General features: G+C 45.8%; 1 protein-coding gene and 1 long non-coding RNA gene across 5 annotated transcripts in view; one reads left to right on the forward strand and one right to left on the reverse strand.

Moving 5' to 3' along the window:
* The window catches only part of LOC106596322 (periplakin), a 61,156-nt gene that overhangs the window by 25,546 nt on the left and 16,366 nt on the right, over positions 1-19,244 (forward strand). The window contains exons 2-11 of one of the 3 annotated variants that reach the window (XM_045715828.1): positions 3,312-3,411; positions 3,687-3,841; positions 8,851-8,971; positions 9,063-9,188; positions 10,080-10,121; positions 12,159-12,320; positions 13,321-13,428; positions 13,923-14,018; positions 16,037-16,159; positions 17,450-17,596. In XM_045715828.1, coding sequence (XP_045571784.1) covers positions 3,312-3,411; positions 3,687-3,841; positions 8,851-8,971; positions 9,063-9,188; positions 10,080-10,121; positions 12,159-12,320; positions 13,321-13,428; positions 13,923-14,018; positions 16,037-16,159; positions 17,450-17,596 — 1,180 coding nt within the window. Of the gene's footprint in view, positions 1-3,311; positions 3,412-3,686; positions 3,842-7,710; positions 7,840-8,850; positions 8,972-9,062; positions 9,189-10,079; positions 10,122-12,158; positions 12,321-13,320; positions 13,429-13,922; positions 14,019-14,802; positions 15,627-16,036; positions 16,160-17,449; positions 17,597-19,244 lie in introns of those variants that run through there. The other 2 variants (XM_045715829.1, XM_045715830.1) reach the window with 2 other exon arrangements.
* LOC123741748 (uncharacterized) lies at positions 14,536-15,090 on the reverse strand. Of its 2 annotated transcripts, none has more exons than XR_006769291.1 (3): positions 15,064-15,090; positions 14,646-14,862; positions 14,536-14,578 (listed from the first exon to the last, which is right to left on the reverse strand). It is a non-coding gene; the product is annotated as an uncharacterized lncRNA (long non-coding RNA). The 2 variants fall into 2 exon arrangements; XR_006769292.1 differs by lacking the exon at positions 15,064-15,090 and adding an exon at positions 14,997-15,022.

The raw sequence follows: 19,244 nt of genomic DNA on the forward strand, positions 1-19,244 counted from the left end.
GCTGGGTGTTCTGGAATGTCTCCTCTCTGCATGGTGTTCTGAACAGAGATCAGGTGTTCCATTTTAAACTCACAGGTAAACAGACTGGAGACATGTTTTCTGACGCAAAAAGCTTTTTATAGAAACACTTCTAATATTATCCAGGGTATCAGTCTGTCTCTGCTTTAGTAATCTAGTTGCTGTTGTTGTTGGGCAAGGAAAATATGGTAAAGATGAGTGAGGAATAGTCATGTAGTTAGTTCCCAAGCTATATACTGTAGTCTCTTGTTGCCTCCACTGCAGTACTTTTAGGTTATATGAGCCAATGTGTTTTATTTAATCAATTACACTGAGTATGAACAAAGGTGTGTTTTAATGTCAATGTTTTCCACAGCACTATGCAAACAGTATGTCAGATTAGACAATGGTGTTCCTGTCCTGGTCTGGCGATGGCGATGGCCTGATTTACACGCCTCTACTGATAGCATCAGCAACATTTCTCTTACCATGGGGTAGATGTCAACAGTCTCCCTTCATCTGTACGGATCTGACCCGCTGAGATCGGAACCCTGCACAAGATCACTGACAGGAAGAAAGATGGTGGATGCCTCTCACATCGGTGTAGATAAAGGAGAGGAGACAAGGAGAGGAAGCTTCTAGACTATTGAGATGAAGGAGAAGAGATGAGGAGAGGAAGCTTCTAGAATCTAGACTATTGAGATTAAGGGGAGGAGAGGAAACGAGGAGAGGAAGCTACTACCCTATTGAGATGACGAGGAGATGAGGAGAGGAAGCTTCTAGACTATTGAGATTCTCCCCTCAGACTATTGAGATGAAGGAGAGGAGATGAGGAGAGGAAGCTACTAGACTATTGAGATGAAGGAGAGGAAGCTACTAGACTATTGAGATTAAGGAGAGGAGACGAGGAGAGGAAGCTATTAGTATAGTGAGATGAAGGAGAGGAGAGAGATGAGGAAGCTATTAGTCTATTGGATGAAGGAGAGGAAACTACTGTACTATTGAGATGCAGCCCATGTTATCTGAACCATGGGAGATGTGCAGCAGGGAGCTTTCAGGTTCATTCAGGGTTAGCAGACACGGCAGGCAGACAGTGAAGTGAGGGCAAGGCAAGTGCACTTCATTCAGTCACTCATCTGATTACCTCCTTAATGACAGCTACCATTTTAAGCATCCCTGCTGAAGAGCAGTGTTAATCCTGACTGAGTCTGTTACTAAGATGAAGACTGGAGCTTAGTTACTGACTGGATCCATCTTTCATTTCTAACAGTCTGAAGAGTTGATTTATCCCTCAGTCAACGTTAGCATGTCAAAGTTAACATTTTTGTTCAAGTTTAAAGCTACAGTCCGCGATTTGGGAAAGTATCAACGTAGGGTCCTGTTTACTAGTGTAGGCCCACATTATGACACATAGTTTTAATGTCTGTTGCTCAAGTCCATTTTGTACTCGGAACAGAACTCACAGATGGTCTCTAAAGGTTTTCAGAGAGATACGGTCACTGCAGACTCTTTCCTTTTAAAGGCATAGTTCACCCAACTGTGAACTATCCCTGTAACCTAACAGTGGTCTTTCTGTACTTAGAACAGAACTCACAGATGGTCTGTATGTAGAACTAACTGGTGTCTTCTCCCCTCAGATGGTCTGTATGTAGAACTAACTGGTGTCTTCTCCCCTCAGATGGTCTGTATGTAGAACTAACTGGTGTCTTCTCCCCTCAGATGGTCTGTATGTAGAACTAACTGGTGTCTTCTCCCCTCAGATGGTCTGTATGTAGAACTAACTGGTGTCTTCTCCCCTCAGATGGTCTGTATGTAGAACTAACTGGTGTCTTCTCCCCTCAGGTGGTCTGTATGTAGAACTAACTGGTGTCATCTCCCCTCAGGTGGTCTGTATGTAGAACTAACTGGTGTCTTCTCCCCTCAGGTGGTCTGTATGTAGAACTAACTGGTGTCTTCTCCCCTCAGATGGTCTGTATGTAGAACTAACTGGTGTCTTCTCCCCTCAGATGGTCTGTATGTAGAACTAACTGGTGTCTTCTCCCCTCAGGTGGTCTGTATGTAGAACTAACTGGTGTCTTCTCCCCTCAGATGGTCTGTATGTAGAACTAACTGGTGTCATCTCCCCTCAGGTGGTCTGTATGTAGAACTAACTGGTGTCTTCTCCCCTCAGATGGTCTGTATGTAGAACTAACTGGTGTCTTCTCCCCTCAGGTGGTCTGTATGTAGAACTAACTGGTGTCTTCTCCCCTCAGGTGGTCTGTATGTAGAACTAACTGGTGTCTTCTCCCCTCAGGTGGTCTGTATGTAGAACTAACTGGTGTCTTCTCCCCTCAGGTGGTCTGTATGTAGAACTAACTGGTGTCTTCTCCCCTCAGATGGTCTGTATGTAGAACTAACTGGTGTCTTCTCCCCTCAGGTGGTCTGTATGTAGAACTAACTGGTGTCTTCTCCCCTCAGGTGGTCTGTATGTAGAACTAACTGGTGTCTTCTCCCCTCAGGTGGTCTGTATGTAGAACTAACTGGTGTCTTCTCCCCTCAGGTGGTCTGTATGTAGAACTAACTGGTGTCTTCTCCCCTCAGGTGGTCTGTATGTAGAACTAACTGGTGTCTTCTCCCCTCAGATGGTCTGTATGTAGAACTAACTGGTGTCTTCTCCCCTCAGATGGTCTGTATGTAGAACTAACTGGTGTCTTCTCCCCTCAGATGGTCTGTATGTAGAACTAACTGGTGTCTTCTCCCCTCAGATGGTCTGTATGTAGAACTAACTGGTGTCTTCTCTCCTCAGATGGTCTGTGTGTAGAACTAACTGGTGTCTTCTCCCCTCAGGTGGTCTGTATGTAGAACTAACTGGTGTCTTCTCCCCTCAGGTGGTCTGTATGTAGAACTAACTGGTGTCATCTCCCCTCAGATGGTCTGTATGTAGAACTAACTGGTGTCTTCTCCCCTCAGATGGTCTGTATGTAGAACTAACTGGTGTCTTCTCCCCTCAGATGGTCTGTATGGGGGGGTCACACTGTTCCCCATCATCCCTAGCAAACACAGCTGATTAAACTAATTACGTTCTAAACTGAAGATCATGATCAGTTGATTATTGGAGTCAGGTGTGTTAGCTGGGGCCAAAGTGGGACACCAATCAGGCCCCTGAGGACTGGAGTTTCCATCCCTGGACTAGAAGAACGTTTTGAAGAATGTTTTACTTGCAATGACAGTCATATATGGTTGTTTTGACCTACTTCGGTTGAATGCATTGACTGTAAGTCGCTCTGTATAAGTTAAATGACTAAAATGTAACTGTTGTCACCTCCTCCTTCCAGGGCACCCTCCTCTGAGCTGTCTGCTCTGATTGAGAAGCTGCAGAAGAATGCTGACAAGGTGGAGAAGCTCATCCTTGAGACAGAGCAGAACCTCAACAAGGTAAAGAACCGCATCACACAGAACCTCATAGAACCGCTTAGAACATCATAAAACCACACAGAACTGGATAGAATCTCAAAGATCATCATATAACATCGTAGAATCGCGTAGAACCGCATAGAACCTCAGAACTACATAGAACCTCAAAGAAACACACAGAACTTCATAGAATGTCACAGAACAGACTGTTTGCATTATCCTAATTGGCACTGTGTGGCTCATAATGTCTTTGACAATATCATATGAAAACCTTTGACTGCTCTGTGTTGTATCAGGATGTGAGTAAGATCAACGAGGGCAAGAAGCCTCTGTACCAGGACGACACCAACAAGCGCATCCTAAGCTCTCTGGAGCTGCTGCAAGGCCTGGATGAGGACGCCGTCGACGCAAAACGCCTGCAGCACCCCCAGGCTGAGATGATCGAACAGGAGTGAGTTATATACACTACACTAGATATACCTACTGTACCTGCAGCACCCCCAGGCTGAGATGATCGAACAGGAGTGAGTTATATTATCTAGTAGATATACACTACACTAGATATACCTACTGTACCTGCAGCACCCCCAGGCTGAGATGATCGAACAGGAGTGAGTTATATACACTACACTAGATATACCTACTGTACCTGCAGCACCCCCAGGCTGAGATGATCGAACAGGAGTGAGTTATATTATCTAGTAGATATACACTACACTAGATATACCTACTGTACCTGCAGCACCCCCAGGCTGAGATGATCGAACAGGAGTGAGTTATATTATCTAGTAGATATACACTACACTAGATATACCTACTGTACCTGCAGCACCCCCAGGCTGAGATGATCGAACAGGAGTGAGTTATATTATCTAGTAGATATACACTACACTAGATATACCTACTGTACCTGCAGCACCCCCAGGCTGAGATGATCGAACAGGAGTGAGTTTATAATATACACTACACTAGATATACCTACTGTACCTGCAGCACCCCCAGGCTGAGATGATCGAACAGGAGTGAGTTATATTATCTAGTAGATATACACTACACTAGATATACCTACTGTACCTGCAGCACCCCCAGGCTGAGATGATCGAACAGGAGTGAGTTTTATCTAGTAGATATACACTACACTAGATATACCTACTGTACCTGCAGCACCCCCAGGCTGAGATGATCGAACAGGAGTGAGTTATATTATCTAGTAGATATACACTACACTAGATATACCTACTGTACCTGCAGCACCCCCAGGCTGAGATGATCGAACAGGAGTGAGTTATATACACTACACTAGATATACCTACTGTACCTGCAGCACCCCCAGGCTGAGATGATCGAACAGGAGTGAGTTATATTATCTAGTAGATATACACTACACTAGATATACCTACTGTACCTGCAGCACCCCCAGGCTGAGATGATCGAACAGGAGTGAGTTATATTATCTAGTAGATATACACTACACTAGATATACCTACTGTACCTGCAGCACCCCCAGGCTGAGATGATCGAACAGGAGTGAGTTATATTATCTAGTAGATATACACTACACTAGATATACCTACTGTACCAGCAGCACCCCCAGGCTGAGATGATCGAACAGGAGTGAGTTATATTATCTAGTAGATATACACTACACTAGATATACCTACTGTACCTGCAGCACCCCCAGGCTGAGATGATCGAACAGGAGTGAGTTATATTATCTAGTAGATATACACTACACTAGATATACCTACTGTACCTGCAGCACCCCCAGGCTGAGATGATCGAACAGGAGTGAGTTATATTATCTAGTAGATATACACTACACTAGATATACCTACTGTACCTGCAGCACCCCCAGGCTGAGATGATCGAACAGGAGTGAGTTATATTATCTAGTAGATATACACTACACTAGATATACCTACTGTACCTGCAGCACCCCCAGGCTGAGATGATCGAACAGGAGTGAGTTATATTATCTAGTAGATATACACTACACTAGATATACCTACTGTACCTGCAGCACCCCCAGGCTGAGATGATCGAACAGGAGTGAGTTATATTATCTAGTAGATATACACTACACTAGATATACCTACTGTACCTGCAGCACCCCCAGGCTGAGATGATCGAACAGGAGTGAGTTATATTATCTAGTAGATATACACTACACTAGATATACCTACTGTACCAGCAGCACCCCCAGGCTGAGATGATCGAACAGGAGTGAGTTATATACACTACACTAGATATACCTACTGTACCTGCAGCACCCCCAGGCTGAGATGATCGAACAGGAGTGAGTTATATTATCTAGTAGATATACACTACACTAGATATACCTACTGTACCTGCAGCACCCCCAGGCTGAGATGATCGAACAGGAGTGAGTTATATTATCTAGTAGATATACACTACACTAGATATACCTACTGTACCTGCAGCACCCCCAGGCTGAGATGATCGAACAGGAGTGAGTTATATTATCTAGTAGATATACACTACACTAGATATACCTACTGTACCTGCAGCACCCCCAGGCTGAGATGATCGAACAGGAGTGAGTTATATTATCTAGTAGATATACACTACACTAGATATACCTACTGTACCTGCAGCACCCCCAGGCTGAGATGATCGAACAGGAGTGAGTTATATTATCTAGTAGATATACACTACACTAGATATACCTACTGTACCTGCAGCATCCCCAGGCTGAGATGATCGAACAGGAGTGAGTTATATACACTACACTAGATATACCTACTGTACCTGCAGCACCCCCAGGCTGAGATGATCGAACAGGAGTGAGTTATATTATCTAGTAGATATACACTACACTAGATATACCTACTGTACCTGCAGCACCGCCAGGCTGAGATGATCGAACAGGAGTGAGTTATATTATCTAGTAGATATACACTACACTAGATATACCTACTGTACCAGCAGCACCCCCAGGCTGAGATGATCGAACAGGAGTGAGTTATATACACTACACTAGATATACCTACTGTACCAGCAGCACCGCCAGGCTGAGATGATAGAGCAGGAGTGAGTTATATACACTACACTAGATATACCTACTGTACCAGCAGCACCCCCAGGCTGAGATGATCGAACAGGAGTGAGTTATATACACTACACTAGATATACCTACTGTACCTGCAGCACCCCCAGGCTGAGATGATCGAACAGGAGTGAGTTATATACACTACACTAGATATACCTACTGTACCTGCAGCACCCCCAGGCTGAGATGATCGAACAGGAGTGAGTTATATACACTACACTAGATATACCTACTGTACCTGCAGCACCCCCAGGCTGAGATGATCGAACAGGAGTGAGTTATATTATCTAGTAGATATACACTACACTAGATATACCTACTGTACCTGCAGCACCGCCAGGCTGAGATGATCGAACAGGAGTGAGTTATATTATCTAGTAGATATACACTACACTAGATATACCTACTGTACCAGCAGCACCCCCAGGCTGAGATGATCGAACAGGAGTGAGTTATATACACTACACTAGATATACCTACTGTACCAGCAGCACCGCCAGGCTGAGATGATAGAGCAGGAGTGAGTTATATACACTACACTAGATATACCTACTGTACCAGCAGCACCCCCAGGCTGAGATGATCGAACAGGAGTGAGTTATATACACTACACTAGATATACCTACTGTACCTGCAGCACCCCCAGGCTGAGATGATCGAACAGGAGTGAGTTATATACACTACACTAGATATACCTACTGTACCTGCAGCACCCCCAGGCTGAGATGATCGAACAGGAGTGAGTTATATACACTACACTAGATATACCTACTGTACCTGCAGCACCCCCAGGCTGAGATGATCGAACAGGAGTGAGTTATATACACTACACTAGATATACCTACTGTACCAGCAGCACCCCCAGGCTGAGATGATCGAACAGGAGTGAGTTATATACACTACACTAGATATACCTACTGTACCAGCAGCACCCCCAGGCTGAGATGATCGAACAGGAGTGAGTTATATTATCTAGTAGATATACACTACACTAGATATACCTACTGTACCAGCAGCACCCCCAGGCTGAGATGATCGAACAGGAGTGAGTTATATACACTACACTAGATATACCTACTGTACCTGCAGCACCCCCAGGCTGAGATGATTGAGCAGGAGTGAGTTATATTATCTAGTAGATATACACTACACTAGATATACCTACTGTACCAGCAGCACCCCCAGGCTGAGATGATAGAACAGGAGTGAGTTATATTATCTAGTAGATATACACTACACTAGATATACCTACTGTACCAGCAGCACCCCCAGGCTGAGATGATCGAACAGGAGTGAGTTATATTATCTAGTAGATATACACTACACTAGATATACCTACTGTACCTGCAGCACCCCCAGGCTGAGATGATCGAACAGGAGTGAGTTATATTATATAGTAGATATGTACCTGCAGCACCGCCAGGCTGAGATGATAGAGCGGGAGTTATATTATATAGTAGATATGTACCTGCAGCACCCCCAGGCTGAGATGATAGAGCAGGAGTTATATTATATAGTAGATATGTACATGCAGCACCGCCAGGCTGAGATGATAGAGCGGGAGTTATATTATATAGTAGATATGTACCTGCAGCACCGCCAGGCTGAGATGATAGAGCGGGAGTTATATTATATAGTAGATATGTACCTGCAGCACCGCCAGGCTGAGATGATAGAGCAGGAGTTATATTATATAGTAGATATGTACCTGCAGCACCGCCAGGCTGAGATGATAGAGCAGGAGTTATATTATATAGTAGATATGTACCTGCAGCACCGCCAGGCTGAGATGATAGAGCAGGAGTTATATTATATAGTAGATATGTACCTGCAGCACCGCCAGGCTGAGATGATAGAGCGGGAGTTATATTATATAGTAGATATGTACCTGCAGCACCGCCAGGCTGAGATGATAGAGCAGGAGTTATATTATATAGTAGATATGTACCTGCAGCACCGCCAGGCTGAGATGATAGAGCAGGAGTTATATTATATAGTAGATATGTACCTGCAGCACCGCCAGGCTGAGATGATTGAGCAGGAGTTATATTATATAGTAGATATAATACACTGATGCACTTAAGCAATAAGGCACAAGGGGGTGTGGTATATTGGCCATATACCACAAACCCCCGAGGTGCCTTATTGCTATTATAAACTGGTTGCCAATGTAATTAGAGCAGTAAAAATACATGTTTTATCATACCCGTGGTATACAGTCTGATATACCACGGCTGTCAGCCAATCAGCTTTCAGGGCTGGAACTACCCAGTTTATAATAGATATTATACCCTCTTTAGCTCAACCCTGAGCTCCACTCACTCACTCCACTGTTGAGTCGTCACCCTGTGTTGTCACCCTGTGTCGTCACCCTGTGTTGTCTTCTCCAGTATGAAGCAGCTGAGAGTGAGACTGAGGAAGCTGAGAGAGGACCATGACCGCATCTACCACCTGACCCGCTCTGAGGGCCTGCCGAGCATCAACTGGGGCAAGATCATAGAGGAGAAACAGGTGAGGGGAACACGCGCGCACACACACACACACACACACACAGTTTACACACACAATAACATAAACCTAATCTCTTTCTTCTTCCGACCAGGGCAACCTGAGCAACAAGGGTTTTGGTCAGGACCTGCCGACCATAGAGAACGAGGTGGAGGAACACAACATCTTTCACAGTGAGGTGGAGGCCCTGGCCCCTCACATCTCAGCCAGCGACGACAAGGTAGGACTAACAACCAGCATAGAAACTAACTGATTCGTTGTGTTTATACTCAGTCATTTACTAGTCTCCTATCCAGGAAGATAATCATGGCTTTATTTATAGCCCACTTACCTGACAGCGACAACAGCAACCACTCTGAAAGTTCCAGTTATGAGGAAATAAACAGACATATATTGTACTGAATGATTGTCAACAATGACTCATTACTCACAAAACAAACCTTCACACATCACATTCAAATGTAGTTCTTTAGTGGAGTCTCTGCTCCAGAGGGACTTTCAATAACGTTGTTTAAATAACCAGGCATTTCAGACAGCGAAAACACGGTAGGACTAACAGCCACTCAGGCCAACTCCAAGCCCACTCCAGTTAGAAACTGTTGCATTTGAAAAACAAAGACTGTTTTTACATTTTGAGGTTTCACTAAAATTCCAGTCGTTCAATGCGTACAATGCCACATGGACATGACGTATGTTAGTGAGGATTTCTGTATCCCCAGTCAAGCTCAATATCATTTAAAATGCCTGAAAGGGAGGAGCGCTCACAGAAAGGTCCATGCAGTAATATTCTCTTTACTTCTCTCTCCCTCACTCTCACGCTCTCTCCTTTCTGCTCTCTCCCTCTCTCCTCACTCTCACGCTCTCTCCTTTCTTCTCTCTCGTTCTCTCTCTATCTCTCTCTCTCTCTCGTTCTCTCTCGCTCTCTCTCGTTCTCTCTCTTTCTCTCTCTCTCTTTCTCTCTCTCTCTCTCTCGTTCTCTCTCTCTCCTCTCGTTCTCTCTCTCCTCTTGTTTTCTCTTGTTCTCTCTCTCCTCTCGTTCTCTCTCTCCTCTCGTTCTCTCTCTCTCTCTCTCTCTCTCTCTCTCTCTCTCTCTCTCTCTCTCTCTCTCTAGGACTCTGCCAGTGCCCTCCAGCTGAAGTACAACAAGCTCCTGGTAAGATTGACTTTAATAATGACTTCATCTGAAGCATGGACTCAGGGAGAGCTTGAGGAGAGCTTATGTGTACCTGTGTCTGTGTGTACAAAGTGTTCATGTTTTATCCACCTACACCCTGGCTTTCCTTCCCTTCTTTTGTTCAGAGAGTGTGTACCTCAATATGTGTACCAGTGTGGGATGCCTGCTCAGTTCCAGTGGGTAGGTCTATAGTAACTATCTCTCCTCTCCCTCCCCAGGCCAGTTCCAGTCTATAGTAACTATCTCTCCTCTCCCTCCCCAGGCCAGTTCCAGTCTATAGTAACTATCTCTCCTCTCTCTCCCCCCAGACCAGTTCCAGTCTATAGTAACTATCTCTCCCCAGGCCAGTTCCAGTCTATAGTAACTATCTCTCCCCAGGCCAGTTCCTGTCTATAGTAACTATCTCTCCCCAGGCCAGTTCCAGTCTATAGTAACTATCTCTCCTCTCTCTCCCCAGACCAGTTCCTGTCTATAGTAACTATCTCTCCCCAGGCCAGTTCCTGTCTATAGTAACTATCTCTCCCCAGGCCAGTTCCAGTCTATAGTAACTATCTCTCCTCTCCCTCTCCAGACCAGTTCCTGTCTATAGTAACTATCTCTCCTCTCTCTCCCCAGACCAGTTCCAGTCTATAGTAACTATCTCTCCTCTCTCTCTCCAGGCCAGTTCCAGTCTATAGTAACTATCTCTCCCCAGGCCAGTTCCAGTCTATAGTAACTATCTCTCCCCAGACCAGTTCCAGTCTATAGTAACTATCTCTCCCCAGACCAGTGCCAGTCTATAGTAACTATCTCTCCTCTCCCTCTCCAGGCCAGTTCCTGTCTATAGTAACTATCTCTCCCCAGGCCAGTTCCAGTCTATAGTAACTATCTCTCCCCAGACCAGTTCCAGTCTATAGTAACTATCTCTCCCCAGACCAGTGCCAGTCTATAGTAACTATCTCTCCTCTCTCTCCCCAGACCAGTTCCAGTCTATAGTAACTATCTCTCCTCTCCCTCCCCAGACCAGTTCCTGTCTATAGTAACTATCTCTCCTCTCTCTCCCCAGACCAGTTCCAGTCTATAGTAACTATCTCTCCCCAGACCAGTTCCAGTCTATAGTAACTATCTCTCCCCAGGCCAGTTCCAGTCTATAGTAACTATCTCTCCCCAGGCCAGTTCCAGTCTATAATAACTATCTCTCCTCTCTCTCTCCAGGCCAGTTCCAGTCTATAGTAACTATCTCTCCCCAGACCAGTTCCAGTCTATAGTAACTATCTCTCCTCTCTCTCCCCAGACCAGTTCCAGTCTATAGTAACTATCTCTCCCCAGGCCAGTTCCTGTCTATAGTAACTATTCTCCCCAGACCGTAGAAGAATACTCTCCCCAGACCAGTTCCTATCTATAGTAACTATCTCTCCTCTCTCTCCCCAGACCAGTTCCAGTCTATAGTAACTATCTCTCCTCTCTCTCCCCAGACCAGTTCCAGTCTATAGTAACTATCTCTCCCCAGGCCAGTTCCAGTCTATAGTAACTATCTCTCCCCAGGCCAGTTCCTGTCTATAGTAACTATCTCTCCCCAGGCCAGTTCCAGTCTATAGTAACTATCTCTCCTCTCTCTCCCCAGGCCAGTTCCAGTCTATAGTAACTATCTCTCCTCTCTCTCCCCAGACCAGTTCCAGTCTATAGTAACTATCTCTCCCCAGACCAGTTCCAGTCTATAGTAACTATCTCTCCTCTCTCTCCCCAGGCCAGTTCCAGTCTATAGTAACTATCTCTCCTCTCTCTCCCCAGACCAGTTCCAGTCTATAGTAACTATCTCTCCCCAGACCAGTTCCAGTCTATAGTAACTATCTCTCCTCTCCCTCCCCAGGCCAGTTCCAGTCTATAGTAACTATCTCTCCTCTCTCTCCCCAGACCAGTTCCAGTCTATAGTAACTATCTCTCCCCAGACCAGTTCCAGTCTATAGTAACTATCTCTCCTCTCTCTCCCCAGACCAGTTCCTGTTTATAGTAACTATCTCTCCTCTCCCTCTCCAGGCCAGTTCCAGTGCTCGACAGCGCCACCTGTTGAGCCTGCGTGACTACATGCAGCGCTGCACTAATGAGCTGTACTGGATGGACCAGCAGGCAGGGGAGAGGATCAACTATGACTGGAGCGATACTAACCTGGACTACCCTGCACGTCACAGACAGTATGAGGTAGAGAGGCACACACACACACACACACACGCACACACACACACACACACACACACACACACACACACACACACACACACACACACACACACACACACACACTCCTTCACCTACACTGACAGAGTAATACATGTGACACGTTATGTCACACCTGATCCTACACGCTATGTCACACCTGATCCTACACGTTACGTCACACCTGATCCTACACATTATGTCACACCTGATCCTACACGTTATGTCACACCTGATCCTACACGTTACGTCACACCTGATCCTATACGTTACGTCACACCTGATCCTACACGTTATGTCACACCTGATCCTACACGTTACGTCACACCTGATCCTACACGTTATGTCACACCTGATCCTACACGTTACGTCACACCTGATCCTACACGTTACGTCACACCTGATCCTACACGTTACGTCCTACACGTTACGTCACACCTGATCCTACACGTTACGTCACACCTGATCCTACACGTTACGTCACACCTGATCCTACACGTTATGTCACACCTGATCCTACACGTTACGTCACACCTGATCCTACACGTTACGTCACACCTGATCCTACACGTTATGTCACACCTGATCCTACACGTGATGTCACACCTGATCCTACATGTTACGTCACACCTGATCCTACACGTTACGTCACACCTGATCCTACACGTTACGTCACACCTGATCCTACACGTTACGTCACACCTGATCCTACACGTTACGTCACACCTGATCCTACACGTTACGTCACACCTGATCCTACACGTTACGTCACACCTGATCCTACACGTTACGTCACACCTGATCCTACACGTTATGTCACACCTGATCCTACACGTGATGTCACACCTGATCCTACATGTTACGTCACACCTGATCCTACACGTTATGTCACACCTGATCCTACACGTTACGTCACACCTGATCCTACACATTACGTGTGTTAGAACGTAAAGAGAGACTTGTATCTCTTTAAATCTCCCACCAGAACTTCATCAGTAAGTGTCTGGAGTCCAAGGAGGCCACTGTTACCAAGCTGAATGATGATGGAGATAAACTCATCGCTACCAACCATCCTGGCAAGAATGTTATTGAGGTACAACACACACACACACACACACACACACACACACACACACACACACACACACACACACACACACACACACACACACATACACATCTCTACTGACCATCCTGGCAAGAATGTTATTGAGGTACACACACACACACACACACACACACACACACACACACACACACACACACACACACACACACACACACACACACACACACACACACACACACACACACACACACACATCTCTACTGACCATCCTGGCAAGAATGTTATTGAGGTACACTTCATTTGTCCTCTATCATTCTACTATTGGGGCAAATCCTAACTTCCACTTTAGTCAATGTTGACTTAAGTCATGCAATGATGTCAATGGGAGACGAAGGTAAAATCAGACTATTTTAGTGGAAGTTAGGATTCACCCCTACTGAGATTAAAATCCTCTAAATGAATGTGAATGAAAGCAGCAAACAGACAGTAATGTAACAGAGCTTTACTCCACCTGTCAGGCTCATATGGAGGCTGTGCATGCAGACTGGAAGGAGTACCTGAACCTGCTCATCTGTGAGGAGAACCACCTGAAACACATGGATGAGTACCACAAGGTGATTAGTCTACTGTAACACAACCTGACCTGAATACCACCTGAAACACATGGATGAGTACCACAAGGTGATTAGTCTACTGTAACACAACCTGACCTGAATACCACCTGAAACACATGGATGAGTACCACAAGGTGATTAGTCTACTGTAACACAACCTGACCTGAATACCACCTGAAACACATGAATGAGTACCACAAGGTGATTAGTCTACTGTAACACAACCTGACCTGAATACCACCTGAAACACATGGATGAGTACCACAAGGTGATTAGTCTACTGTAACACAACCTGACCTGAATACCACCTGAAACACATGGACCACAACCACAAGGTGATTAGTCTACTGTAACACAACCTGACCTGAATACCACCTGAAACACATGGATGAGTACCACAAGGTGATTAGTCTACTGTAACACAACCTGACCTGAATACCACCTGAAACACATGGATGAGTACCACAAGGTGATTAGTCTACTGTAACACAACCTGACCTGAATACCACCTGAAACACATGGATGAGTACCACAAGGTGATTAGTCTACTGTAACACAACCTGACCTGAATACCACCTGAAACACATGGACCACAACCACAAGGTGATTAGTATACTGTAACACAACCTGACCTGAATACCACCTGAAACACATGGATGAGTACCACAAGGTGATTAGTCTACTGTAACACAACCTGACCTGAATACCACCTGAAACACATGGATGAGTACCACAAGGTGATTAGTCTACTGTAACACAACCTGACCTGAATACCACCTGAAACACATGGATGAGTACCACAAGGTGATTAGTCTACTGTAACACAACCTGACCTGAATACCACCTGAAACACATGGACCACAACCACAAGGTGATTAGTCTACTGTAACACAACCTGACCTGAATACCACCTGAAACACATGGATGAGTACCACAAGGTGATTAGTCTACTGTAACACAACCTGACCTGAATACCACCTGAAACACATGAATGAGTACCACAAGGTGATTAGTCTACTGTAACACAACCTGACCTGAATACCACCTGAAACACATGGATGAGTACCACAAGGTGATTAGTCTACTGTAACACAACCTGACCTGAATACCACCTGAAACACATGGATGAGTACCACAAGGTGATTAGTCTACTGTAACACAACCTGACCTGAATACCACCTGAAACACATGGACCACAACCACAAGGTGATTAGTCTACTGTAACACAACCTGACCTGAATACCACCTGAAACACATGGATGAGTACCACAAGGTGATTAGTCTACTGTAACACAACCTGACCTGAATACCACCTGAAACACATGGATGAGTACCACAAGGTGATTAGTCTACTGTAACACAACCTGACCTGAATACCACCTGAAACACATGGATGAGTACCACAAGGTGATTAGTCTACTGTAACACAACCTGACCTGAATACCACCTGAAACACATGGATGAGTACCACAAGGTGATTAGTCTACTGTAACACAACCTGACCTGAATACCACCTGAAACACATGAATGAGTACCACAAGGTGATTAGTCTACTGTAACACAACCTGACCTGAATACCACCTGAAACACATGGATGAGTACCACAAGGTGATTAGTCTACTGTAACACAACCTGACCTGAATACCACCTGAAACACATGGACCACAACCACAAGGTGATTAGTCTACTGTAACACAACCTGACCTGAATACCACCTGAAACACATGGACCACAACCACAAGGTGAGTCACAGCAACATCTATTCAGAAAGCCTCAGTTTAAGAAATCCTGAATGTTTGAACAGGGTCATTGGATTTTGATAGGCTTGTGTACAAGCATGTGCTGCACAAAGCAACAGTTTCTGAGTTACAGACTTGGCATGTCATGGTACATGAACAGAGTTGGTTAAGGCAGAGACCGACTGGCTGCCAGTCGAACTTAGTGTAAATAAACCCTAGCTGCTTTCAGTGATGTTGTTACCTCAGTGTTTTTCCTGACGGTGTCTGTTTTCTCTCCAGTTCCACAAAGAGGCCCGAGACACCCAGGACCTTCTGAAGAGAATGGACAAAGAGGTGGACCAGAAGTACAAACCAGAGTTCAAGGACATGTACCAGATGGAGAGCCTCATCAGAGACCTGGACGTGAGTGGACTTTACAACTACAATGTTTTACTAAGAGTGGGCTTTACACTACCGTAGTTTACTAAGAGTGGGCTTTACACTAGTGTAGTTTACTAAGAGGGGGCTTTACACTACCCATAGTTTACTAAGAGTGGGCTTTACACTACCGTAGTTTACTAAGAGTGGGCTTTACACTACACGTAGTTTACTAAGAGTGGGCTTTTTACTACCGTAGTTTACTAAGAGTGGGCTTTACACTACCCATAGTTTACTAAGAGTGGGCTTTACACTACCGTAGTTTACTAAGAGTGGGCTTTACACTACCGTAGTTTACTAAGAGTGGGCTTTACACTACCGTAGTTTACTAAGAGTGGGCTTTACACTACCGTAGTTTACTAACAGTGGGCTTTACACTACCGTAGTTTACTAAGAGGGGGCTTTACATTACCCGTAGTTTACTAAGAGTGGGCTTTACACTACCGTAGTTTACTAAGAGTGGGCTTTACACTACCGTAGTTTACTAAGAGTGGGCTTTACACTACCCATAGTTTACTAAGAGTGGGCTTTACACTACCGTAGTTTACTAACAGTGGGCTTTACACTACCGTAGTTTACTAAGACTGGGCTTTACACTAGTGTAGTTTACTGAGAGTGGGCTTTACACTACCGTAGTTTACTAAGAGTGGGCTTTACATTACCCGTAGTTTACTAAGAGTGGGCTTTTCACTACCGTAGTTTACTAAGAGTGGGCTTTACACTACCGTAGTTTACTAAGAGTGGGCTTTTCACTACCGTAGTTTACTGAGAGTGGGCTTTACACTACCGTAGTTTACTAACAGTGGGCTTTACACTACCCGTAGTTTACTAAGAGTGGGCTTTACACTACCGTAGTTTACTAAGACTGGGCTTTACACTACCGTAGTTTACTAAGACTGGGCTTTACACGACTGTAGTTTACTAACAGTGGGCTTTACACTACCGTAGTTTACTAAGACTGGGCTTTACACGACTGTAGTTTACTAAGACTGGGCTTTACACTACCGTAGTTTACTAAGACTGGGCTTTACACTAGTGTAGTTTACTACAAGTCTGGGAGACAGATCTGTTTCTGCTTCAGCCAAACAATGACAAAGCTGTTGGATAAAGCAGAGACAATTCTTTGGTCTGTCAGGTCTGTCTGCTTATCAGGCTGGTATCTAAACTCCTAACTCAATCAAGAGCATTTACATTTTGACAAACGTATTAGCCTTAGAACTATAAATCCAAAATGCTCTTTAAAAAAGTGTGTGTGTGTGTGTGTGTGTGGTGCAGGACCAGGCGAAGGCCATGGACCACTTTGATGAGCGTGTGAAGGCTCTGGAGAAGCGCAGTCTACAGGTTCTCCCCCTCCAGTTCCGCAGGAACACCCCTCAGAAGCTGCTCCCCGTCGAGGCGCTGTGTGAGTTCGACACTGACGAGGTAAACCTTTACACCTGGACACCTCCACTACTTTACCTCACCCTGTGTGTGTGAGACACTGATGTGGTAAACCTGGATATGCCACCACCCTACTGTAGTTTCAGACTGTAGTTTCCCTCTCTCTCCTCCTTTCCCCTCTCTCTCCTCCTTTTCCCTCTCTCTCCTCCTTTTCCCTCTCTCTCCTCCTTTTCCCCTCTCTCTCCTCCTTTTCCCTCTCTCTCCTCCTTTTCCCCTCTCTCTCCTCCTTTCCCCTCTCTCTCCTCCTTTTCCCTCTCTCTCCTCCTTTTCCCTCTCTCTCCTCCTTTTCCCCTCTCTCTCCTCCTTTTCCCCTCTCTCTCCTCCTTTCCCTCTCTCTCCTCCTTTTCCCTCTCTCTCCTCCTTTTCCCTCTCTCTCCTCCTTTTCCCCTCTCTCTCCTCCTTTTCCCTCTCTCTCCTCCTTTTCCCTCTCTCTCCTCCTTTCCCTCTCTCTCCTCCTTTTCCCCTCTCTCTCCTCCTTTTCCCTCTCTCTCCTCCTTTTCCCCTCTCTCTCCTCCTTTTCCCTCTCTCTCCTCCTTTTCCCCTCTCTCTCCTCCTTTTCCCTCTCTCTCCTCCTTTTCCCCTCTCTCTCCTCCTTTTCCCCTCTCTCTCCTCCTTTCCCTCTCTCTCCTCCTTTTCCCCTCTCTCTCCTCCTTTCCCCTCTCTCTCCTCCTTTTCCCTCTCTCTCCTCCTTTTCCCCTCTCTCTCCTCCTTTTCCCTCTCTCTCCTCCTTTCCCCTCTCTCTCCTCCTTTCCCCTCTCTCTCCTCCTTTTCCCTCTCTCTCCTCCTTTTCCCCTCTCTCTCCTCCTTTTCCCCTCTCTCTCCTCCTTTTCCCTCTCTCTCCTCCTTTTCCCTCTCTCTCCTCCTTTTCCCTCTCTTTCCTCCTTTTCCCCTCTCTCTCCTCCTTTTCCCCTCTCTCTCCTCCTTTTCCCCTCTCTCTCCTCCTTTTCCCTCTCTCTCCTCCTTTTCCCTCTCTCTCCTCCTTTTCCCTCTCTCTCCTCCTTTTCCCTCTCTCTCCTCCTTTTCCCTTCTCTCTCCTCCTTTTCCCCTCTCTCCTCCTTTTCCCCTCTCTCTCCTCCTTTTCCCCTCTCTCTCCTCCTTTTCCCCTCTCTCTCCTCCTTTTCCCCTCTCTCTCCTCCTTTCCCCTCTCTCTCCTCCTTTTCCCCTCTCTCTCCTCCTTTTCCCCTCTCTCTCCTCCTTTTCCCCTCTCTCCTCCTTTTCCCTCTCTCTCCTCCTTTTCCCCTCTCTCTCCTCCTTTTCCCCTCTCTCTCCTCCTTTTCCCTCTCTCTCCTCCTTTTCCCTCTCTCTCCTCCTTTTCTCCTCTCTCTCCTCCTTTTCCCCTCTCTCTCCTCCTTTTCCCCTCTCTCTCCTCCTTTTCCCTCTCTCTCCTCCTTTCCCCTCTCTCTCCTCCTTTTCCCTCTCTCTCCTCCTTTTCCCCTCTCTCTCCTCCTTTTCCCCTCTCTCTCCTCCTTTTCCCTCTCTCTCCTCCTTTTCCCCTCTCTCCTCCTTTTCCCTCTCTCTCCTCCTTTTCCCCTCTCTCTCCTCCTTTTCCCCTCTCTCTCCTCCTTTTCCCTCTCTCTCCTCCTTTTCCCTCTCTCTCCTCCTTTTCCCTCTCTCTCCTCCTTTTCTCCTC

This window comes from Salmo salar, chromosome ssa03, assembly GCF_905237065.1.
Source record: "Salmo salar chromosome ssa03, Ssal_v3.1, whole genome shotgun sequence".
Classification (NCBI taxonomy): Eukaryota; Metazoa; Chordata; class Actinopteri; order Salmoniformes; family Salmonidae; genus Salmo; species Salmo salar.